Genomic DNA, 18,918 nt, shown 5'->3' on the forward strand with positions numbered 1-18,918 from the left:
TAAGGGAGGCAACACAGGGAAGTGATGTACCAGTGGCCAGCCTGGGAAAGCAGACCCGAGAGTTGGATCTGTGACAAGCCTTCCTGTTCTCGCTCTGAAAACACACACTTGAAACACAATGACAAGCAAGAGCGAAAGGAATCTGGGGCAGGGACATTGTGATTTCTCACAAGATCCCCTTGGTTCCCCAAAGACTGAAAAGACAGAAAGTGAAAATCTAACGGGGTAAAAAAGGAGTTGGAGCACTTCACGCTTCAGGGCTGACAGTGAAGACAAACAGAAGTTTAGAAAGTTCTGACCATGGAATGAAAACCACAGGGCAAGCTGCTGTATCACACAAGAAACTTGGTTTGTTGGACCCTCAATAGAAGCCTCGGATCCTACTTCAAAGTCACCCTCCTCTTGGGAGTGTGGGGCTCTGAGTTGTCCTACTAAGAGCCAGCCACAAGACAACATGACTCAGGGTCCTACAATGTGCCAGGCCTGGGGCTGGGCAGCCGAAGTGAGGAATACAAGTGGTTGGGCATGGGTGTGCATCTGTGCCTTGGGGCAGCTCTGCATGGCAGACAAACATTCTTACCCTGAAGGATAGGTGAGAACTGTGATGAGAGAGAGAGAGAGAGAGAGAGAGAGAGAGAGAGAGAGAGAGAGGGAGGGAGGGAGGGAGGGAGGGAGGGAGGGAGGGGGAGGGAGGGAGGGGGAGGGAGGGAGGGAGAGGGAGAGGGAGGGAGGGGGAGGGAGGGAGGGGGGAGGGGGAGAGGGAGAGGGAGAGGGAGAGGGAGGGAGGGGGAGGGAGGGAGGGGAAAGGGAGGGGGAGGGAGGGAGGGGAAAGGGAGGGGGAGGGAGGGAGGGAGAGGGAGAGGGAGAGGGAGGGAGGGAGGGAGAGGGAGAGGGAGGGAGGGAGGGAGGGAGGGAGGAGAGGGAGAGGGAGAGGGAAGCCATGCAGCTTCACTGCAGCAGTAGACTGAGTATTCCTAAGTCACTGTTTCTTGAAGAGCATGCTCGTATGTACTGAAGACTTAGGCTGCCATGACACAGGCAGTGAGCACTTCTAGGATCAACTACCTTCCTTCCAAGGAAAGTTCACTGGTCACTTTACCTCACTGTAGTCTGTGCCAGGGGCTGGCAATCGAACAGTGGGCATAACAGGGGTATCCTCCTGCTTCACTGAGTCTACACTACAGCGAAGAACTGCAAGTCATACCCAGAGCCTTTGAGGTGTTATTGATGGTGGAAAGGGAGTTTGAGGATTGACAAGAGATATGGGGATTAAGGAGGATATGGTGGGGTCTTAAGTTCTGGGGTCCCTCCAGTGAAGCACAAATTAGAATTTTAAAACAATTTTCACAGCCACCTTTTTTGACCACGAAAAAGGAACTAGCTCCATTTTGTTGATGATAAAACTGAAATGGTCCCAACATTCTTTTAAAAAAGGACAGAGTAGTGCCTGCCCCACCTCCAGCCTGCATGCACATGAGGATCTGCTATGGAGAAGGCAGGTGAGGGTCAGTGAGGGGCAGATGCAGCTGCCCACAGGCTTTAGCACTGAGAATGAAGAGAAAAGGTGAGAGGCCAGGCTGAGGCCCCTCCAGACCAGATGGCCTGGTGGATCATACTTTAGTTGAGTCCTAGAGGTTGGGTAAATGTTATGGTAAGAAGGAGTTAGGGGCAAAAAGAAAGTTGTCTGTAGAGAAACAGCATGTGTAAAGGTCCTGAGACAGAAAGGAGACATATGTTTGAGGCCCAGAAAGAAGGCTCTTACCTGGAATAAACTGAGAGCTAGAAAGCAGGGCAGGAATGGAAGAAACAAAAACAAAACAAAACAAACAAACAAAAAAACCAAAAACAGTGTTGATGCAGGTCCCAGAAGTCTTGGGGGCCCCCTCATTTGGAATTACTCAAGTAACCATGAGCACTCCAGAAAGGATTTAAGCAAAGAGCTGCCAATCAGATTCACATTTCAAATAGCTGTCTCTGTAGCTGGCCAAGGAGTGGCCTGAGGAGTCAGGCATTGTTTCTGAAAACCACTGAGGGGCCAATTCCTGGCTTTGTGTGGAGACAGCAGTAGCCAGCATAACACCAGATACACAGGGTATGGAGAACAGGAAAGACACAAGATCTGGTGAGCAGTGAAGCATTGGGTGTTCCCAGGGTGCTCTGGGGCAGAGGTCAGCAGAGGACTAGAGGGTAAATGCATGCACTCTGCAAAAGCTGACATTGCCCTTGTGGAGGTGGGCAAAGTACAGGTGTGGCTGTAGTCTGGGACCCAGCCTTTAGAATGCTCTCTGTGTCCAGTGGTGTAGCAATTTCTTAGGACAGGAACACATTGTATCTCTGTGTATAACCGCCTCTGAGCCTGGGGGTTCTTCAGTGACTTCCTGAGTATGTGAGTGGTTATGGGGTTCCCAGTCCAGGTGTCCACAGAACGTGTTGCTATTCAACCTTTTCTTTGCCACACTGAAGCAGCACTGCAGGCCTTCTCCAGAAAGGATGTAAAAACAGGCAGAGAGCTGGAACTGAACCAGAGGCCATAATTTGCCAGACTGTGCTCTCACAAAATCTATCTGGAAAAAACACCAGCTCATTTCAGGCCACTGATGGAGAAACTGAGGCTGAGAAGGAGACCAGGGAAGACAGTGGGGAACCTGAGATGGTCAGAAAAAGAGCTGAGTGAATTGCTATGCCTTGGGTTCAATTTGTCTTCTCAGACTGTGTGTACATGTGTATTCATCTGTGTACATATGTATGTGCATGTCCACCAGTATATCGATGTGTGTATGCATGCACATGTTTCTGTATGTACATATATGTTCATGTGTGCATCCCTGTACAGGTTTTGTGTGTCAAATTGACATGAGCCTCCCTTGAGGAAATGCCTCCATGAGATCTAGCTATAAGGCATTTTCTCAATAGTGATCAAGGTGGCTGGTGCCATCCCTGGGCTGGTGGTCCTGGGTTCTATAAGAAAGCAGGCTGAGCAAGCCAGGGGAAGCAAGCCAGTAAGTAACATCCCTCCATGGCCTCTGCATCAGCTCCTGCCTCCAGGGTTCTGCCTCTGGTCCTGACTTCTTTTGGTGATAAACAGCAATGTGGAAGTGTAAGCTGAATAAACCCTTTCTTCCTCAACTTGCTTCTTTCTTGGTCATAACGTTTTGTGCAGGAACAGAAACCCTGACTAAAACAACAAGTTTACTTGTTTCCTCTGTGTGCATGTGTGTGTACTTATGTATCTGTGTGATTACATGTGTGCTCATGAGCATTATTTTAATCTGTAAGCATGCATGTTCATGTATAAGTGTTCTCCCTCTCTGTGTCTTTATGTCTCTGTGTTCGTTTGTGTGTGTGTGTGTGTGTGTGTGTGTGTGTGTGTGTCTGTCTCTCTGTCTGTCTGTCTGTCAGATGTCAGACTCATCCCTGAAGCTCCTTACCTACTTCAGTGTCCTTCAGCCATCTGAGACCCACTGAAAGTGAGCCCCTGGAGCCAGAACTTGCATCTTTAGCAAGCTCCAGGCTCCCTGTTGATTGTCAAGGTAAGGATGATTATGGTCTCTTTGCTTAACCTTAAGGCTAGGAAGGAAGAAGGTGGTGACCAGGAGACAGGCCGGATCCTGCTTTGTATTGATATAGGACCTATAGACCTAACAAGGGAAGACAGAGTCATGATGGAAAGTGTGCACCCCCAACTGCCTTGTTAGTAGAGCTCCTGATGTCAGGACAGCACTCAGGAGCCTATTCCTTTTCTTCTGAGGACCCTTCCTGTGATTCAGTCGCCAGTAGCATGCAGAGGCATAGCAAACTGGCAAAGATGAGTTCATGTCCCAGTCCACTGGCCTTATCACTTGCTGTCACAGACACCTCTGAGTCGCCGTAAATAACCAGTACTCTGCAAATCTTTTCATCCACACTGCCCAGGCAAAGGGAGCCAAAAGCCATGGGCGTGAAACCACCCAGAAGCACCAAATTCTGACTGGAAGTGAGACACCAGTTCCGTGTGATTCATGTGTGTTTGTTTCTATATAAAATGGGTATTTCCTGGTGTATGGAGCCAACCCTGAGCAAGTAGCTTCTTATGCTGGCATTCTTGCAGACCTGGGCGTACCCTGGACATACTTCAGTGAGGTTTAGGCTAGTGTCTGGGAAACTCCATGCAGGCTTCAGGCATGCATGTGCAGGTTGAGGGCAACTTCAGGCATGCAGTGCAGGCTCAGGGCTTGGCTGATGAGGGGTCTCTGTTTAATATACTCCCAGGCACTTTGAGCATGACTACATGAGCAGTCAGAGGGTTTCAGGCGTAAATAGCTGTTACTCACAACAAGAATAATCCAGGCCTGACAAAAGGTGAGCTGATTTCTTCATTTTTTTTATGTGAAGGTGGGGTGAAGGGTGGGTTTGGGTGTGAACTATTCTCCCGAGAAAGCCAATCATAGTGAAGATCCACACTGTCCCCAAGACACCCTATGACAGGTCTGTGATTTCAGGCAGGGGAAAAAATAGGTTTGTAATTTTAACCAATTTCTAAGTGAAGTTTAACATGTCCTTTACTTGTGACCATGTGTGTCGTCAACAAATAACAGACTTCTCACGAAGAAAAGCCTAGATATGATGGTGGTATGGCTAACTCAAAAATCTATAGTGAGGGCTGGAGAGACAGATGGCTCAGTGGTTAAAAGCATGTATTGCTCTTCCAGAGGACTGGAATTCAGCTCCCAGCCCTCACATCAGGTAACTCACAACCACCTGCAACTCTAGCTCAGGCGATCTGACACCTGTGCCCTCTTCCAACACCTATACATGCATGGCACATACACATGTACACAAGATTAAAATTAGTCAATTAATTAAAATTAAAAAAATAAATAAAAATTCAATATCTATGATAAACATTGCCTTGAAATCATGATACTGGATGATCACATGATCTCCCTCCCCCCCAAAAAAAATCCCTGATCGCAAACTCCAAATCAGAAACTTCCAGAATGGTAACATAATACAAGTAGAAAAGCTCATGGCAATAGATTTTTGTCTCACACACAAAACAACTAAAAATACAGATATGAGCTATATACATGAAACAAATAGATCTCATGCTTAAACCTGGGCACCATCTCCAATATGTTCATCAAATATCTGGAATATTCCAAAATTCAGAAAAATCCCAATATGACAAGTTTGATTCCAGGCATTCCAGGTGGGATCATATGTTGAAGGCACTCACCAAGAAGTTTCCATGTTACCAGGTCACATAGTTACCTTTACATGTTCTCCACTTGCATTTTAATACACTTGCTCTCCTAAGTGCTTAATTGATGCATTAATAATTATTATTGTGAGGAGGCCACAGGCTTCCACCTACTTACATGGTGGTGAGTGGATCAGCCTCAGTGGCTGGTAGGTGACATTGTGCTTTCAGCTGTAACCCTTACCTGTGGATCAGAGAGCCGGGAGAGGTCAGGGTACAGATAGAACTTGATCCCTTCAGAGGCGCCTGGCAATGTGACCCCTCGGATCAGGAGAATCAGCAGCATGATGTAGGGGAAGGTTGCAGTGACATATACGACCTGCCAGGAAGAAGGAAACAGGAGATAGTCAGGAATGGGAGTGGTGGGCTTATTTCACTCAGCACAGCTCCCTCTGCATGATGCACACCATTCTTTATGGAAGCTTCCCTGAAATTAATAGATGCATGGACCATGTTCTCTGTATCCATCTACACAGCCCAGTCTCAGAAAGACAATGGGCTGTGAGCATCCTCAGGGTCTTGTTTCTATAGCTGCCAGTAGCCATGGATGCTCACGCCTCTCACATCAAACCACATGCACAGTGCTTTCAGAGAGCTCTACAATTTTCTGTGTCATCTCTTGACAGCTGACAACATCCGATACAATGCAAGCACCATGCAATCAGCACTCTGCATTATCTAGGGAACAATTACAAGGGGAAAAAAAGTCTACATATCCAGTTCCGATGCAAACATCCATTCATTGTTTCTATCTGGGTTTCTTTGAATTCACAGATGTGGCTCCTATGTGACTGTACTGACAGGATGTACCTAAACTAGAGTCACAGAAGATAAGAGGGGGATGATCGTGCCTCCATTGTCATCTTCGTCATGTTGGGTGTGACATCCATGTCAATCAAGAGGAACATGTGCAGGAGCTGGATCTTCCAAGGTCGTACATGGTCAGCAATAATGTGTCCTATGTTTAAACCTTGAGAGGGGAGATTCCATGTTATGGTTCTTACTGCATAAATAGACTTAGAAAAGGAATGAAGGGAGGACTGTGATTGTGGTGGGCCTCACCAAGAGCCAAGGGGAGAGAGGCTCACAGGCACATCTGCCTGTTTCTTTCTTCCTACTCCTCAGTGTATACAAAGGGCATATGAGGAGCTTGACAGAAGTGGGTTTCAAACTCACAGAAAGACATAGAAATCACAATCCTGTACTTGGAGCTCTGGGAAAGACATTTCTCAAAACAGCTTCATGTGGGTCACTGGCTAATGTTGTCTATCTGACTCCACTCATTTTAAAATGTGTTTATTTACTGTGTACATGACATGGCTCATGTATATAGGTCAAAGGAAAAATTTCAGGAGTCTCCTTTCACCACGTGGCCCTCAGGAATCAAACTCAGGTTGTCAGGCTTGGTAGCAAGTGCCTTTTCTAGTTGAGCCATCTTGCTGGTCCTCTTTGTCATCCCTTTTTAAACCTGACCAGGACTCTTTTAAATCCATTTCACAATTCATTAATGGTCTAAAACCTGCAATTTTGAAAAGAACTGTTCTTAGTAAAAATATTTTCTTTTTATAACCAAAGAAAGGCTAGGATATGGGGGTAGGAAAGAAGATGGGCAGTAGAGGCCAAGAGTGGGAGAGGAAGCTAAGCGGCAAGGAAGATCCCACACTGGTTTGGGACTCTCTGGGTCTCGATTGCTAGGAGGCAAATGGTTGAACCCAGAGAAGCAGAGAGAGGATGAGCCAATAGAGAGACAGTGCACTCAAGAACACATAGCCCTCTTGGAGCCCCCTGTCCTGAATACTGCACACACTGAACTCGCCAACCACCCATACTCTGGACCCCAGTCCTGGGTCCACACATAGGTGCCAGCCCTCCTTCACTGGAGAATCCTGCAGGGCTCAGAGTCCTGCCACATTTGACCCTTTCTCCTTTGTCATTTTCTATTCTCTAATCACTTGCACTGTCCCTTGTTGGGACCTCCCACTTCTGTTTAGAAGGCAGCTTGTCACCATTCAAGGGCCAGAGACATTCTTAGATTCCAGTTTAGTTCTTCATAGTCCTCAGATGCAGGACACAGGGTTGCTGATGTCTGGGACTCAGACATCACAGGACGAGCATGTGTTCTGAGCAGGCTGCCTCTGCTACTGCCCCTCATTCCTGTATAAGGTGGTCCTGCTTTGGCCAGTGCTCCAGTCCTTCATATCAGTCCTTCATTCACATCCACACTTCCTCATTACACATGCACTCACAACACTGAAGCCATTCCTATAAAGTCAGTACAGAGATGCCTCGGTAAGATGCCTGGCCCATTCATCTAATGGGCCTTTCTTCTCTAAGCTTCCAACTGGTCAAAGAGACAGACGTAGAGACAGATAATACATTCAGTGGTGGGTACAGAGCAGCCCACGACTAAAGCAGTCAGGGTGGACTTCCCAAGAAGAGTAACCCAGACATTGGCTCCTTAAGGAGTAAGAATTCAGGACATGAAACTGGGGATAAAGGAAGAGGAAAATGGAATTTTTACTACATGTCAGGCATGCATGGCACACATACATATACACATACAAATATGCATACATATACAGGCACATGCAAACACACATGCATATATGCAAATCACATACATGCACATACCTGCAAACATTTATATACACAAGTACACACAAACTCATGCCTGCACACAGACATGCACTGTATATGCAGACATATTAGACACACACACATGCACAGGATACAGAACTGGCTTTGCTCATCCTACATGTTTCGACACTGGGTGAGGGTAGAAGGTGCTCTGGACAGGAAGAGTTATCTTTTATATATTAAGAAGGAGAGAGAGCTCAGTAGCCTATACAAAGTCACCCAGCTAATGAATCATGGCCAGGTATGGATTCATATCAAGGATGGCTTACTTCTATCCTATTTGAACATCCCAATATTCCACTCATGATATCATCACAACACTCATGAAAATACCTTATTATTTCTATCATTTGAGAGAAGCCCAGTCATTTTGTTAGCACAAAGCATGTATTTAAACACAGTCCTCAAACAAGAGGACACAAGGATCAGCAGAGATGGTGACAATGCATCATCTAGACACACCTGAAAGGCTGGATCATCTTCTGTGGGTGCTATCTCTGGTTTTTAATGATAGCTCACTTAGCCCCCAGTCCACCTATGCTGCATTGCAGATGGCAAATGATCCATGGGCTCTCTGGCATGTCATATGACTGATGCATTCTCATACTGTGATATATAATGCCACAAAGTGTAATTCAAAGAAAAGAGCATGCAAATCAGACACACAATTAGAGTAGGCAGTCAATATCAACAATAAGGAAAAGGTCAGCCATAGCTGTGGCTGGTCATTGGCCAACAAGCTGACTGCTATAAAACTCTCCCCTTCTACATAGTTTCATAGACCTTGTCTAGGATAGATATTCAGCATTCTATCTAAGGAACATTTGTTAGATGTGGAGTGATGGTTCAGTAGTTAAGAGCACTTCCACTTGCCAGTCTTCCAGATTACCCAAGTCAAGACTCCATCTTCTGTGCTATACACAGTATTTTTATATTCTGAGCTCCTCCAGAACATCCTACTGTGGTCTCAATACTCAATGGCTTTTCTAGCCCAAATTTCTAAAATCCTTCTGCAAATTTCCCCAAAACTTTTCATAAAAACCCCACTCCTGATACCAATTTATGTTAGTCAGGGTTTATATTACTACCATAAAACACCATAACCAAAAAGGAAGCTGGGGAGGAAAGTGTTTATTCAGTTTATACTTCCACATTGCTGTTCATCATCAAAGAAAGTCAGGACAAGAAGAACTCAAACAGGGCAGGAACCTGGAGGCAGAAGTCACAGAAGGGGTGCTACTTACTGGCTGGTTCCTAGTGCTCATATCAGGTGGCTCACAACCATATATGACTCTAGTTCCTAGGGCTCTGACATCTCTGTCCTCTGAGGATACCTGCACTCAGGTGCATGTACCCACATGTATGTGGATGTGCATATATAACGAAACCCCCACATATACATAATTTTAAAAGATAAAAATTAAACAAATAATTGATTTATTAATTTGTTTGGTGTGTGTAGATATGAGTATGGGTGTACGTAGAAATATGAAGGGTATAAGTCAGTGGGCATTCTACATAAGTTAGTTTTCTCCTTTTATCACATTGGTCCCTGGGATTGAACTCAGGCTGTAAGGTTGGCAGCAAGTTCCTTTACCCTTAGAGCCATCTCACTGGCCCCTGTATATACACACTTGATTATTTTGAGTACTATTAAGTCAGCTCAAATCTACAAGTCAGGTGTAGGGTAACAACCTAGCTGCCATCAGCTAGGTTAACAACATAACAACCATGTGCAGTAGCCAGAAGCGGCCACGTCCCATATTTCATTCTCCAGCTTAGCTGCCATGAGCGCTTGCTCACACAGTTGACAGATGAGAATGCAAAATATAAGGACAGCTCGCAATCTTAGGAATTCATCCTCAGCCTGCAAGACCACTTTGATGAGGCTGAATTTGCCAGTTCTCCTATGTTGTCTTTACTGAGTGGATAGGGTCACTGGGGTAACCTTCAGAGAAACACTTAAAACCTAACCAAGAATATTGTGTGCCCAGCCAGTGTAGACGGCAGACTGAGTCTCATCCTGGTGGTGGTATGATTCATTAAATGGGCGATGGTTCTGAGTGATGATTATAAAGGGTGGTTTGGGGTGTCATTACATAATACACACAGAGGGTGCGTAGCATCAAAGTTGAAAATGCAACATCTCCCCAAATCCCTTCTCTGGTGTTTCTATTTTTGGCTATCATGGGTATTTGTGTTATCTTTGAATCTCTGCCTCCCCTCTACCCCAGCAGCTGGTGACTGTTGCCGTATAGATCTGTGAAGAGATTGCCCACAAATGACATGTGCCAGCACCTACTTCTCTTGTGCACTTGTCAGACTCTACTAATCAATCACAGCATGCCTTGCAGCTGTACCTGCAGGCAGCCTCAAAGCCCTTCATGCCTTATTCCAGCTGTCATCCATGGCCTATTCCACGCATCATCACATGTGCACCTTCAGTTTCCTGCAGATCAATGGATGTGTAAGATCCAGGTCTAGTCCTTATTGAAAAAAAATGTATGCATGTGTGCTTGGGCTCCCTGGAGTCCTGATACTGCATGGCAGGGTCAAACAGGTAGAGAAGGCTACTGAGACAACTGCTTCCCAGGTCTCTGAAAAGGATCTGTAAAAATGATTTGGAGCCAGGCATCCCTGGGTAAATGGGAATGGCAGAGGGCAAGGAAGTGGGATGAGCACAGAAAATGCCTACTGAGCATCTAGGAGCTTCCAAGTGGTCACTGGAATGATGTAGAGCTTGGCCTCTTTCCTCAGCTATCCCCACATGCCATCAAACTCAATTCCCACCATTTGGCTTACTCACTGTATTCTGCACTCACAACAAGGGTCCCTCACTCCCTTCCTTCTGGGTCACTGTGACAATCCTATGCTGTCCACACTGCTGCCCAGGTTCAGAAACAAAGTCTGGCTCATCTCTGTCTTGTGAGTCTCAGCCAGCAGCCCATGATCCAGGTGCGGTGGAGTGAAATGGTCAAGCCTTGGTGGCAAGTGCCAGCATCCAATCCTGCTTCTTCCTGTGTGACTTGGCAGGTCTCCACCCATCCCCACCGCCAGTTCCTCACTGCTAGGGAGCATGCCAGGCTCCTCCGAGTCCCCTTGCCTTTTCCCAGCCTTCCTTTGTCCACAGAGTCCATGGCCAGCTCAAGGCCACCCACAGTGTTCAGTCTCTGTGTGTCTGAGTCCCTACACAGCTGGCTGAGCTTCCTCCAGGTCACATGTTCTGCCCTCCACCAGGATGTCCTTGTCCCATCTCACAGCTCTGAAATGCCTCACAGTGGCTGACTTGAAATATCCCTTGCTCACCTCAGCAATGACCTGTTACCCCACAAATAAAACTGCCAGCCCTGCTGTGGTTGTAAGGACTGCCATGGCACCTGCCTGTCACCTGTCACTTGAACCATCTCAGCCTTCTTTCTAACACCAAATACTATGGTTGCCTTGCCTTAAAAGCTCATTCATAATGTCTAAAATGGAAGAATGGACTTTGACATTTGACAGTTTTAATGAGGCACTCACTGGTTCCAGAGCACAGAGGGCTCTGGGGGAGATGAGTACAGTCACTATTTGTTGGGTGGGAGAAACAAAAACTTAGGTTAGACTGCCAGTGATTTGGAATATGGTTTTGTGCCAGGCCCATGTGAAACATGGGAGCCTTGTAAACTGAGGTTTGGTGAATACTGGAGTTTAGGAGCTGGGTTTATAGGGAAGGTCATCACAAGGAATATCATAGCAACAGATTGCCCTCCTCCTTACACACACACACACACACACACACACACACACACACACACACACACACTGAGAGTCAGGGATCTCTTGATCAAGGTGCTCCCTGGCAAGGAACAGGGTCATCTGGGGACCCAGGGTATATCTGGAAGAAGGAGTTCTCAATGCTTGTGAGTATTCTGGGTGAGAGGAGACTGAGACAGGCACATTAAGTCCTTTGACAAGGTAGCACCCAGCCAGGCTGTTCCTTGATGTTGCCAGCAGTGGTTCAAACACAGGGAAGTGGGTGTGGAGGAGGGAGGGTCCTATTTGTTAGCCTCCCTAGGCTCAGGCTGTGAGGCCTCCCTGCTCCAAGCACACCCCTAGATTAATGAAGAGTTTCACTATTGTTGAATCCCCTTGCATCAGGTCACCTCCTTCTGCACAGAAAGGTCACATAGTTGTGTTAATTACACTGTATCCTGTCTTAATTGACTCTAATTGCTCATTTGCATCCCAATACTGGAATCCTGGGGTGCTTTTCCCCCTACTTCCAAGACAACGGTATTTATTTCATAGCAGGGAGACTGTCTGGTCACTAGGAATGCCACAGAGTTCGCAAAAGGGCCTCCCTTCCCCAAGTTTTTTTAGAATAATGGGGAAAGTTATAAAGTGGAGTGTTGTTCAAAAGGCATTTGGAAAGTGGATTGATGTGGGGACAAGGGCCTAGGTCCACAGGGTCAGCAGATCCAGAATGCTGGACTGCCTAGGCAGATTCCATTCCTCACAAAGTGAGAAGCTGTAATACAGTGAGACAGGGACAGACAGGATAATTCCAGCTTCCACACTGTATTCCACAAGTGGACTCACTTATGTGAGCTAATCTTTTGTTATTTACCCAAATCTTCTTAAGGGTAGTATGCCTTTTATGTTACCAAACATGACAAGGAAACTTCTGCCAGACAGTAAACCACCTCTAAGCCCAATGGGCTGGTAAGTGCAGAATTAAATGTGATGAGATAAGATGAGAATAAATTCTGGCCCAAGGTTGGGTGTCTTTGTGGGTGCTCTGTCTGTGTCTAAAGAAAGAGAAGCAGGTTTGAGAGGAACTAACTTTAAACCGTCTCTCCCTGGACTCTGCCAAGGAAGAAACCATTCCACAGTAGAGCAATGCTCTTGTCTGCCTTTCACGCAGATAAGATCATTCTAGGGTCCACTACCAGCAGAATTTCTTCTATATTTGTAATGAAAGACCAGACAGATGCTGTGTGAGGTCCTACCTAGTCTCAATTTCTTAGAGACCAGTCCTTAGTCAAGTGGTAGCCTTCCCAGAGAAGCAGTGCTCCTTGGCGCTCTCCAGGGTCCTGACACCTACTGGGTTGCACTAACTGTCCAGAATCTTGGAACTTGCTTCAATTAGCTGAGCGCCTGGGTGCCAGAGATGGCTGACACCATTCCTCTGTCTTCAACACTACTTATGTAGGTTTCTTCTTATACTTTGCAGACTGAAACCTTCGAGATGGCTTGTCTGGGCACACATCTGGAAGCACTCAGAAGTTTGCTGCAGCTTCTGTTCTTAACCTGGAGCCGCTGGCTTGACTAGGAAGGAAGTCATCATTACTCACAATCCCCAGCTGCGGTAAGCCCATGCAACCCACTGTGCCCATTTCTCTTTTCAGCTGGTCATTCCAGCTCATCTACCTGCCCCCTGGCTAAAAAGCACAGCACTAGACAGCCAGTCATTAGACAAGCGTTCTTTTGACTATTAACAGATTGTTATTACTCTCCCCAACCCGGATTTCTAAGGACCACTCCCAGATTTCCCAAGGAAGACCTTCACCAAGTAGTCAGACATCCCTCCATTAAGAACTTGTTGGACTTTGAGAAGATTTGAAGAAGATGAAAATCTGAAAAATGGAAGCTCCCATGGACATAATTTGCTTCCCATATTTTATTTTATTACTTTTAGATTTGTTTTCTTATGAATATTCTAGCAAAACTTGTATATGTTGGGGGGAAAACATATTTCTAGGTAACTAAATCTAAATTGGGTAATGTCATGTTCTCACAGTAAGGGTATCTCCGTACAGAGGAAATGGTATTTTAACAAGACAGTGCTATTTTCTCAGGTAGATGAAGAAACAGTTGTTAAGGAACAACTGACTAATGGGCTTAATAACAGCAGAGACTCCCTGATTGTCACCAAACACTGTGTTACTGTAAGATGTATATTTCACACTGGCATCCCTAGACAGGGTTAGGGAGGAGGAGAGGAAGATGCTGTGAGAAAGCATCAGAGCAGGCTCCTGCTGAGAGTTGTGAGTGGAACTCATGGTAAGACCATGAGGGAGCTCTAGTATCTACTCCCTCTTCTTCAGTACGTAGAGCCCTGTTTAGAATGTGCTTGCATGTGTACAGGGTCACTGACAGCTTTCTTCCCCAATCACTCTCCACCTTACTCCTTCAGATAGAGTGACTCACTATGGAGGTCTGTTATTTGGCCAGCAGGCCTCAGGCACCCTTTGTCTGCATTCCTGGTGCAGGGTTTGCTGCATACAATGCCACACCAAGGATTTTATGTGGGTGCCGGGATCCAAACCCTTCACTGACTGAAAAATCTCCCCAGTCTAAGACTCCTCATTCTTAACAGAATTTATGGCTGCCCAATCCCAACCTCCCTCCCAGATAGCTGGCCAATAAGACACAAATGAAGGTGCTGTGTACCACTTCCAAATTATGTACATCAAAGGAAGGGCTAGATCTTACCCTTCCATCCTGCCTTTAAATGAAGACAAGATCTCTTAGGGCAGTACCCTAAGATATCTGGGAGTAAGAACATGGGACTGAGCTCCTGAGTCTAATCCATTGGGTGAGAGGGAGGGAATAAGACTCAGTGCAACAGAGACTCTAAATGTCTAGACACCAGCTGCCTCTCTGACCTTGCATAGGTACTGATGTTGCCACTCTGGGTGGATCTGGGTCTGTGTCTTTTGTTAAGGAAAGGTACTGGCTAGGAAGACCCATATCTTCCTTCACAGACATACAGAAGCAGGTCATTTAAAGTGACCTTCAGCTAGCTACTTCTGGAATCAACCAGGAATATCAACAAATAAGAAGGGCTTGGCTATAAATTAAAGCTTCAAGATTCCCTGCCATGGTTCAAGAGCAGTGTTGGGGGGACTTGCACATAAGGTGTATTACCATGATAAGGAATGTGCATGGTTCCCTGAGCTTACATCCTCCTGGCTTGTGAAGAGGTCAGTTTTCACACAGATGATGGAAGTAGGTCAGAGGTCACCATTACCCAGTCACGAGAAAAGCTGGGGTGGCCTCTCGTCCTAGCAAATGAATAGTCTTTGTGGGTAGGGGACAATGTAGCAGGGATTCTAGACCAGACAGAGGCTGCATTGGTCTCATCTCAGCTACGAGGGGGTCAGAGCAGTGATTCTGAAAAATACTTAAGAGGAAACCTCACTAATGAATATGGTACCTACTGGAGACATGGCAGGACTGGAAAGCTAATGTTAAGAGGGGCTAATTCACTTCCTGGGGAAGCCTGAGAGCACCAAAATCATGATTCATAACAGTGGCACAATTACAAATATGAAGCAGCAATAAAAATAATTTTATGGCTGGGGGTCACCACAAGATGAGAAACTATATTAAAGGGTTAGGAAGGTTGGAGATCACTTATAAACAAACTCTGAACATGTCCCGAAGGAAATATACCCTTTCAGTCAGGAAAGTACAGGATTCCTGGTCAGATTCCCCCAGGCTCCAAAGCCTGCATCCTGACCACCACATGGACCAGTGGGGAGTCTTTTCCTCTGTGATCCAACTAGGATAATTTCACACTAGTTTTTCTTGCTCTCCCCTGCCAGGGGCCCTTGCTTCTGCCCTATGTTTTCTTCATGCCTCTTTAATCATGGCTGCCTTCGCCCAGGCTGTAAGAACCACCCTTACATGGCACACAGCACTCAGCAACACAGCAACACCATACAAACACAGATCCAGTTTCTAGCATTTCTTGGTGCATCCAATAGAGTTTTGCCAGCCACTGTTGTTCTGGGGTTTGATTCTCTTTTCTTTACAGTGAGGACAGTGGCTCTGCTCATTAGATGTGCCCATTGAGCCTTAGGTTCTTGCCATGACAGTGTCCACCTCTGTGCTAACTCTGGGAAGTGACCAAGCCAAGGTCTACACAGCATCAGTCCTACATCTTGGCCCATCAGCTTTTAGTAAATGGCAACCTTCTTCTTTTTTTTGTTTTTTAAATTCACCTCTTCTTCATCTTACCTCATAATGCAGTTAGCCGACATAGGAGTCAGCTCCCACCTGTGTGGTACAATACCCAAGACAGACAGCTTAAGAGGTAGGAAGGAATTATTTTGACTCATGGGTTCAGAAGGTTTGACCTGTGGTGGCTTGGTCGGGATATTTTAGGTCTGCAGAGACATCATGGTGGGGATATGAGGTAGAGGAGATCTATTTACATCATATGTCATGGTCAGAGAGGAGAAAGAGGGAAGGGGAAGGTTATGGAAGAGGAGAAAAGAGAGAGAATGAAGAAGAGAGGGGAGATGAAGTGGGATGCAGAGAGGAGAAGAAGGAGTCTAGATCCCAGCATCATTTTTAGAAACACCCCCCAGTGACCTAACGTCCATCTACTAAGCCCCGCCCTAAAGGCCAGACCATATTTCTACATTGTCACCACTGATAACTTGGCCTTTAATACACAGGCCTTAGGGGGCCACTTAATATTTAAACTAAAACAGCTGCTGACACATCTGACTGTATCTTTACTCAAAGCTGCTCAAGGCTAAGGGCTATATGCTTCCTCAGCCTGTAGAACTTTTCTTATTAAGTCCTTTTTGCACTGTAAATCTAGGCTAATATGAAATTTAGATCTTGACAGGTGAATATCACACATGCTACACTGGACTTTGTTGTGGGACCGAGGCTGCTCTGTTCATCGACTTGAGAACTTTCTACTGAATACTACCTACAGATAGTCAGGTTTGCTGAGCACACTGTGGCCAGGCCCTGTGCTTGGTTCTGAGAGCAGACTGAAGCTGATGAGTGAATAGGTCCCCATCCTTGAGATACTCTACAAGAAACACAGCATAGCTGGGGGGGGGTGGCTCGGGGCTCCTGAAAATGGACTCTGAGGGCACAGCAAGCCCCTGTAACCCCAGTCCTGATCTAGAACCCACTGTGAGAGCAAATTCCTGCAAGGCAGAATGTGTCAGCCTGGGGAAGTCACCTCCAGGGACAGGAATAAGCCCTACATGCTGAGTGACATGGTCCTAAAGCAGCAGGGATTTTTGCAAGCTCATTAGGATGGCTGAATCCAATTGAAATCCTTGTCCACAGAGTATCAAAAGATGACCAGATTTGGGAGGCAGGGTTTAAGCCTATTTCATGGTAAATTAAGATTAGCTAGGAAGTCAATGCTATTGATTTTTACATCTCTACCATAAAGGCCACAGAAATGGAAACAATCTCAAAACAAGCCCAAGCAACATAAATATTCCATGCTGTGCCCAGCCAAGCTTACTCTGGTATTAAGAGCTATTGCTTACTGCCTGAAAAACATGCCCAGTACCTTGGCTAATAATGACTTAAGCCCCATCCATCTTCTTGGACCAGAAGGCTTCTGCAACCATAGCAACCAAGGGCAACAAGAAAGCACACATATCCTGGAGTGAATTCATGTGTCTGTGTGTATGTGTGTGTGTGTGTGTATGTGTAGGGGGTGCTAGATAGGAAACATCACCCCATGTGTCCTGGCTCTCTAGAGGACATTTTCTTGTAAAAAAAAAAAAAAAGGAAGAACAGCAAAGGTTCAGGCAGGGACCATAGCATTTGTCAGGCTCTTGAAAATAGACCTCATCTCAGACAAACCTTATCCATCGCAGAGAATCTGGCTCCCCTCCCTCTTTTCTCAGTTGCTCTTCTGTTGCCCCTGTTACTCAGCCAGCATTTCAGAAGACACCAGGCTCACCCTTAAAAGATCAGCCTGACAGTTTCTCAGTTCTGATCCTTACTCTGTTCTGACAGATTAAAACTTTCCTTCATTAAACTTCTGTTTCTCCCACTCCCATCTGACAGGCTCCTTGCCCCAGTTTGTTTTGTAATATATTCCCTTAATCAACTAAGCAACCAATCAACCAACTCTGATGAGCAATGTCTTTATGAGGTACTTAGTATCCAGCCTGGGGAGATGGCTCATTGGTAAAATGTCTATATGCAAACATGAGGACCTGAGTTTGATCCCTGGTACCCATGGAGGTGGGCAGAGTGCTTGTTGTTTTAATCTAAGAACAGAGAAAGTGGAAGTAAGGAGTTCACATGAGCCTCAAAACATGAAGCAGCAGGCCAGCAAAAGACCCTCACTCAGAAAGGTAGATGGTTCCTGAAGAGAACCACACAATGTTGACCTCTGTTTACACAAGTGTGCACTCATACACACATGTATGCCCACACCCATGAATATTCTCCACAAAAATATAAATAAACAAAATAAAAGAAAGCCTTGGTATTTAATTATTGCAATGAAAACAGACTAGGATACCCCACTTTCTTTTCTCCCTGCACCCCTTCCTTGTGTGCACCACTATACTCAGCACTTTTGTGTGTGTGTGTGTGTGTGTGTGTGTGTGTGTGTGTGTGTGTGTGTGTGTGTTGAATCAAGGCCTCTATCACATTAGGTAAGCCCTCTTCCCCTGAACCACATGCCAATCTTTTTGCCTCCTATAGTTTCAGAGGCTGAGGAGTGGCCCATGCCTCCTAGCCCACTCACCAACTGAATGAATTGCCTCAGCCCCAGAGTTCAAGACCCACATTTCAAATCCTTTATTATTACATCTGCCTGAATTTTCCACAATTCCACGTGGATACCTACAAATCCATGTTTAAACCTGCAGCTCTCACATTCTCCCTGAAACCTACACCTCCTCCATTTTCTTCTTGTGCTGTGGTGGCTCCCAAGTTCTAGATCCTTTGTCTGCAGCTTCCTTTTTCCCCTCCTTCAGCTTGAATTAAACTCTAGAAATAGAGGAAGCATGGCTGCTACTTCCAGAAGCATCAGCCCTCTTGTTTTTGTCTTTTATAGGCTAGCTAGCCCCAGTGCTCACTTCAACCTTAGTCTCCTGGGCCTCACTCTTCTTCTCAGCCAAATCTCTTAAATGCCAGTGTTTGCCACGTCTCTTTATCCCTCTACCTTCTCCTGCATTCTCTTCCTGAGCATGCCTTTGCTCATAAGATCCCAACTATTCTACAACACGTTTTTGAATTGCTGCATTTTTCCATTTCTGTCATTATCACCAAATACC

At 45.9% G+C, this 18,918-nt stretch overlaps 1 protein-coding gene across 1 annotated transcript in view; it reads right to left on the bottom strand.

Moving 5' to 3' along the window:
* Positions 1-18,918, bottom strand: part of SLC6A11 (solute carrier family 6 member 11) — a gene marked incomplete at both ends in the record, with an annotated part of 108,246 nt that overhangs the window by 44,551 nt on the left and 44,777 nt on the right. Inside the window, one exon of the mRNA XM_080915037.1 lies at positions 5,424-5,558. Coding sequence (XP_080771163.1) covers positions 5,424-5,558 — 135 coding nt within the window. The remainder of the gene's footprint in view (positions 1-5,423; positions 5,559-18,918) is intronic.

This window comes from Micromys minutus (assembly GCF_963924665.1).
Source record: "Micromys minutus genome assembly, chromosome: 3".
Lineage (NCBI taxonomy): Eukaryota > Metazoa > Chordata > Mammalia > Rodentia > Muridae > Micromys > Micromys minutus.